The sequence below is a fragment of the Pteropus vampyrus genome, unplaced genomic scaffold, assembly GCF_000151845.1.
Source record: "Pteropus vampyrus isolate Shadow unplaced genomic scaffold, Pvam_2.0 Scaffold589, whole genome shotgun sequence".
Taxonomy (NCBI): domain Eukaryota; kingdom Metazoa; phylum Chordata; class Mammalia; order Chiroptera; family Pteropodidae; genus Pteropus; species Pteropus vampyrus.
In genome coordinates, this window is record NW_011889370.1 from 157,410 (window position 1) to 164,075 (window position 6,666).

Genomic DNA, 6,666 nt, shown 5'->3' on the forward strand with positions numbered 1-6,666 from the left:
GAGCTAGGGGCGTGTCCTGTCCTTGCCCCCATGCCCACCTGTCCAGGCCTCCCGGTGCCCACTCTGTGACAGCCCCGCACTCCCGTGGAGAGGCTCATGCGAACCCACGCACTTGGAGAAGCCCGGCTATGACCCTTACGAGAGCGGGTTCCAGGCCCACCTCTGTGCCTCGGCCTCGTCACTGTGCCGTTTGCAGGGCGGGCCGGGCTCTCCTGACCTGCTCTGTGCAGCCGCCGCCCCTCCTGACCCCGCAGTCGCCGCCCTACGTCGGCCCAGCCGCCCCCGCTCTTCAGAGAACGGTGCGCTTCTCCGAGCCCTGGGTCCCACAGAGGCTCTTTGGAGCGTTAACCCCCGGGCCTGTCTCTGAAGACCCCTATGAAGGCCCTGTCACTTCCCCCTTCCCTGGAGGGATTTCCCCACATACCACACCTGGCGCGGGGGAGCCGAAGGTTCCGGGGTCCGCCACCCCACACAGACGCTCCCCTCGTTCCTGTCTCGACCCATCCTGATTGTCCTGAGGGTTCAGGATATGCCCGGGGGTGAGCTGAATCTAGGGAAATAAAGTGTGTGGTCCCCATAGGTTAGCATTCAGGGTTTGCATCCGGTGAGTTTCCTGCCCGGCGGGCCTCACGCGTGCTGGGACATAAGCTTGTGCCCACGGCTTGCGCAGGGCCCTGCCGGCGTCTGGGGCCTCTGTCATACCGCTTCCCCGCACGCCGGCCCTTGTGGAGGACTTGGTTTCTGCTTCACGGAGTTCGGACTTTTGTCCCTAACCCTGACATTTTGGCAGCGTTTCTCCTTCAAGGAGTCTTACCCATTCGGTGCTCCCCCGAGGCCTACGGCACGGTGGACGTGCATCTCAAAATCATGTGCAAGCACACACAATTTCAATCTGGAAGCTTCTGTGCGGTTTCGAAGTCTTCCACGTGACTCGAGCCCACAGTATTTTAGGAAAATGATAGTCTAGTCTAGACCGTTTTAATAACCCCGGACAAATATGTGCTCGGTTGTCATCTTGAACCTCTCACGTCCAAGTTTATCTGCGTGTTCTGTTATTTTTAGATTGTAGATGGGTCCCCAGCATCACAAAAATAGACACCGAAGTGATTGCAAAGGAATAGAACACGCCTACTATGAAATCTTAAACCTTTTCTATATTTAAAGCAGAAGGCTGTAATTACAGGCTGGCAGGAAGAAACTGCTAGAAGGGTTTAAAAATAGGGTGAAAGGAACATACTAAATGAATCAATATTTCTCTCTTTTTGTAAGTACAAAGCAGTTCGTAGAGACCTTTAAAACTTGGAAAGATCTGGCCACGGTCGCTAGTCTGGGTTTCCACGTCCACTGCGGTGTCCATGCTCTGAAGTGGCAGCAGTTGCTTTGGTCCTTTGTGACAGGCGTCCTGCTACGACGATGCCTTAAAGCAGCCACGCTTAGAAACGTCCTGTTTCCCACCACGGTTTGGTTTCTTTCTGTCACAGACCACGTTTTGGTTACAGCCCTTTAATAGCTGTGACAGAGTGTGAGACCTGGAACGGGCTGGCGGTTCCCCCAGAAGCCCCATCGCCGACACGCGCGGGCTTGGAAGAGCCAGCAGTGTGGTCTGGGGGCGGAGGCGGCGCTGTGTACGGTCAGGGGCCCGGCCTGCAGCCCCGCAACCTCTGCCTCAGCCTCCTGCTGCTTCACAAGGGTCCCCTAGAATCGTAGGAGTGGGTATTTGTGAAGCATCGAAGCAGTGGTTTAAATCACAGCGATTGCTGGAAAGTGGCATCCGGGCCTGCGCGCTCAGCACACCCTGCGCCCCGGCGCCCCTCCCCTCGCCCGCGCTGCTCTGCTTCTGGGTCGGGAGCACTTCGGAAGTCTGGTTTTGGATAGAGAGATGTCAAGTCAGTTTTTCTTCCTGCTTTAAAAAACAGAATAAAACCTCCATAAGCCAATGACTCTGGGAATGAATGGCCCGAGGGAAAAAGGAAGCTTTCCGGAAGGCCCCCGACTGGAAAAGTTCCTTTAAGGCAGTTTGCCTGCAGTGCCCGTGCGTGCATGTTTTGTCGATAACGGCTGGGGGTGTGTGTGTGTGTGTTGGGGGGGGGTGCTAATAACGTCTCAGTGTGCTAAAATCTGCTGTGCTTTCTGTGGCCGAGGCACTAACGACAAAGCTGTGTGTGTTGCAGTGGGGACCGGAAGATGGCTTTCCCGCTTCCTGCAGCGGAGGCCTGGGAGAAGAGGTGCTTTATGATAACGCGGTCCTGTACGATAACTTGCCGCCTCCGGAAATCTTTGCACGCTGCCCGCCGGCCGACAGAAAGGCTCCTAGGCTGTCTGCTGACAAACTGTCTTGTAACCATTACAAACACCCCGCCTCCTGTGCTCTGCCTTCCGCTCAGTCTGTCACTAACACCTCTTCTGTGGGGAGGGCGTCTCTCGGGCTCGGCTCCCAGGTACAGCATCACATTCTGTCATATTCTAGAACACTCTTTGAGTCACGGTCTTCCTGCCGAGTTTTGCAGTGATACCAACTTGTAGTAAGCGAGACTCATCAAGGGTAAAGCATAATTTTTTTTCCCCCAGCTAGAATGTAATTTGCAAATGCAATCAACGTTCGGCCGCCCAGGAACTGATTAAATATTCCTAGCTGGTTAAAGGTTTAAGCACCGTATTTCTTTACCTGCATCTGGCTCTTCCAGTTCTCAGAAAATTCCCCGGTGAATTTTGTGACTCACGTCAACTAAACGCAAAGGCTTTTAGAAGGACGGGGACGATAATACTTTTCGGAAGATTCTCGGGCTGCAGGTACCCCTCGTGTCCCCGTTACGTGGCAGCGAGGCATGGTGGGCCCCGTGTGGCAGTCGCTTTGATCCGTAGATACTGAGGAGGGCTGTTCAGAGCACTCTGGTCCCTTTCCACAGTGGGTATAAAAACGTGCTCCCTAAAACCAGGTAGGTAATAAAGACTGTGGATGGTCACTGAGTGATAACTCACTTGGATGCTGAACTATTATTGTTCATCCCACACCCCATATTTAAGCAAATTGTAACATTTCAGCGTAAATACTAATTTTGTGTTTTCATGCGTTTTCAGCCTAAGAATTTTTTATACTTTGCCTAAAGATCTGTGCCCACCAGATCTGGGCACAAAAGAGCAGATTTTCTTTTCCCTATTTTTGAGGTAATCTTTTAAAAAATGACGAATGCCAAGGAAGTCCCTAGCGGCTCTTCCCAACCGATTGGTTCAATCAGAATCACATGGAAAGTTTGTTTGTTTTTGATTTTTCACTACAGTTGCTCACATCCCAGCCCCGGAAAGTCTCTTGGGTGAGTCTGAGGGGCCCAGATTCGTGTGTGGTCAGACGTGGGAGCCATCAGCCTCCTGTTCTTTTTTTAAATACTTAAGTCAAACGTTTGGTAGGTCACTAAGCAAACAAGGGCTCAGAGAGTGTCGGTGACTCACTCAGCAGCTACTGAGTGGCGGGGCCAGAACTGGAAGCCAGATCCGTCTGCCTCCCACAGCCCAGGCCGGCCACGGAGGTCGCCGCAGCCTGTGCGCAGCGCGGGCCGGGGTCGCCCGGGTGAGCGTCCATCCCACAGCGAAGGTGCACGCGCATCACTTAAGCAAAATGCGGCGGCGTCACCTGCAGCCATCCAAGAAGTAGGGATGCGACTGAGCTTTTTAAAAACCTGTGGTTGGTCAAAATTTCGTTGACACTGTTTCAGACCCCATCAGTGAAGCCGAAGTTAGTGGTTTATCCCGTCACGACATCAGCATCAAAGTGCTGACAGCAGAACGTAGCTGCTCAGTCACGCCGCTCCCCACGGGCGTGCCACCGAAAGAAACGCCGTTTTTCTTCGGATGCGCAAACTTGCAGCGTCTCGGCCCAGCGCGCTCGGACGCGCCGCTGCCTGTGCCCGTGTCTCGACTGGCGTTGATGATCTCCCAGTCAGAACGTGCAACTTCTCCCGCATTCCGTCCGAGGTCCCCCCGTGCTAGAACCTCTCAGGCAGGCCTGGGGACCCACAGCAGCCCAGGGTTGGGAACCAGATTGGTTTTCCGCTCCCCTCATGCTTTTGTCAGGCCAGGTGCTACTTCAAAGGTCAGAGACTGAAACAATTAACTGGAAGAAGAAAAGGTGTTTGGATCGTTGGTTTTTAATTTTTTCTCATATGTTTATTTCAACAGTTGAAGGGTAAAAAGCCCCCAGTAGCGTCCAATGGGGTCGCAGGAAAAGGGAAGCCTCTGAACAGTCAGCAAAAAAAAGCTGATTCGGCCGCCAGCGTGAAGCGTACACCTTCAAGTAAGTTTGTCAGTTGGTTTGTCGAGTTCTAGCTGTAGGTGTGGTTCGCAGAACTGAGCTGTCTGAGCCACGTCTTCTCCTCCCCACTCAAGTAGAGAGGGCCAGGTTTGGGGTCAGCGGGGGAGAGAGCTGTGGCCGCGTCCCCCTTCCTCGTTTGCTGTGGGGAAGAGCAGCGACGCGTGTGACTTGGGTGTGAAAGGGGAAAAGCTCCTTCGTCACCGTCGCACTGGGTGAGCATGTTAAGTCTGAGGCGGCGGGAGGTGCAGGAGGCCCTGGACTTTGGGTCCGGGGACCTCGGTTTGTGTCCCTGATCTGTTGGTGACTGACTTAGCGACTTCAGTCGAGTCACGTAACCAGTCTAAACGCAGCTTCCATATGTGAAATGTGGCTGTGGTGGTTTCTGTGATGAATAATTCAGGTAATAAGGGGCCTCAGAGCGCTGGCGAATACGAGGATTTCGGGGGAGCCCTGGCCCGCAGTGCCTTGTCGTCTACGCGCGCTGTCGTCCCGTCCTCCTGCCTCCGAGGGCAGGCGGCGGCGTCTCCCCCAGTGTACACATGTGGAAGTGATCCCGGAGCCATTCGTGGCTCCCCGCGGCTTGCTGCTGCTGACTAACAGAGCCAGAGTGAGGCCCAGGCCTTCCGATTCCGGAGCCGGCGGGGGACAGCTGAGCAGAGGAGCAGCGAGACCTACGTGGGGGACTCAGCCTGCCCGAGCCCTCAGCATCTCCCGTGTCCCCAGGCGGACAGACCTAGGCGGCGCTGTTATCAGATGCGTCCGTGTCTCTTCAGCCCTGGTGATGCGGGGCACCTTGTCACTCAGCAGCCACTCAGCAGTGACACGAGTTTGTCCGAGGCGTTCTGCTTGTTGCCAGGCCGTGAAGACGGGACAGGACGGTTGCCACCAGGCGTGTCAGTTGGGCAGTACGTGGCAGATGCCAAGTGGACGGGCTGCGGCAGGGCCCTCCCAGGCGTGCGGGCCCGCAGGGAGGTGCCCAGGACAGGCCCGTGCGAGTTAGACACCGCGGCGAGTGTGACGGTAACTGGGAGTTGTGTCTGGTCGCTGAGCCTGGCTCCGCGCAGCTGGCAGACCGGTCTGCATGGGCATGAAGGCGAGGCCGGCTCCAGCCAGTGCCCTCCACACTTCCTAGGTGACCTCTGTGTGCCCTGTGATTTAATTTCCCAGTTAAGGGGCACGGGGAGGGCAGGCTGGCCTCGTCCGTGGCGGGATACGTGGACCAGCCGCGGAGCTGCTCAGCAGTCTAGGCGGCTTCTGCCCCGAGGGAACGTGTGTGCCCGTCCCTTCCGCTGCTGTCCGCAGATGGGCCTTTGGGCATCTGGTCAGAAGCCGACGGGGCCAAGCCCTCGTCTTCGTGATTGGTTTCACGTGGTGACTTCCCGTGGCCTTATCTTTCTGGCGAATCCTGTTTCCCTGTGCAGTTGGCTGTGTTTTATTCACTGAACACGTCAGTGTCCTTGGGGACGGGGAACGACAGTGCTTTGTCCAGCAGGACCCGAAACACGTGAAGTTCTCGGTACCCGGGCCGGTTTTGTTGCCTAGATGACTTATTCCTTTATTTTTATGAGACTTTCTGGAGGGGATTTTTATTAACTGTGGTGACATCTAATGGTGACAAAAAAAATAATTGCATTGTGTTTTTGCTGAATTCAGCCAGTTGCATCACAGACTGGATGGGGTTTACTGCATGGGGACCAAACGGCAGGGAAATTTATAGGTTGTTGCTTACAGGTTTGTCGGGGAAACGTCTTCGTTTAGAAATGAGTCACTAGAGTTTGGGCTTCGCTCCGTTTGCCAACCGTGCCCTGACCCTGAGCCGTGCGGGGCAGTGCTTTGTTCCCGTTGCTGGCTCGGTCGTGTCGTGCTGTAGTCCTCTGTCATCTGCGTGTATGGTGTCCCTTGGCGAGGGCACTGCTGAGCCGGGAGTGATGCCTCGCACCTGCCTTCAGCAGCCCAGCATTCCGTTATGACCGCTGCGGTGTGCGCTGCAAGAATTGATAAATTGGGCACTTCAGAGAGGCGCTATAAATGGTCCCCGTTGCCTCAAGTGGACAGCCCTGGGGACTGCACGACCGCTGGCAGTGGTTAGAACTCCCAGGGAACGTGCCCCGCGTCCCAGGCATCACGAGGTTTTGTGAGATGGGTTTTAGGTACATGTATTGAATTTTTTAAAACGCCCACGAGGTGAGCCTTATGGCATCTGCGTCATAGCGGGCGAAGCGGAGGTACAGGCACAGGAATAGCTTGCCTAGCGTCATGGCTGCCTCCCCGCTCCCCGCCTTCCTTATTAACCACCGGGCCGCCCGCCACGTCCCCTCTGCAGGCGGCCAGTCCAGTCGAGGAGGCGGACGTGCCGATAA

General features: G+C 55.5%; 1 protein-coding gene across 1 annotated transcript in view; it reads left to right on the forward strand.

Annotated features, from left to right (window-relative positions):
- AFAP1 (actin filament associated protein 1) overlaps positions 1–6,666 on the forward strand; it is a 100,833-nt gene that overhangs the window by 87,329 nt on the left and 6,838 nt on the right. Inside the window, exon 13 of the mRNA XM_023525662.1 lies at positions 4,174–4,288. Within this exon, the coding sequence (XP_023381430.1) occupies positions 4,174–4,288 (115 nt within the window). The remainder of the gene's footprint in view (positions 1–4,173; positions 4,289–6,666) is intronic.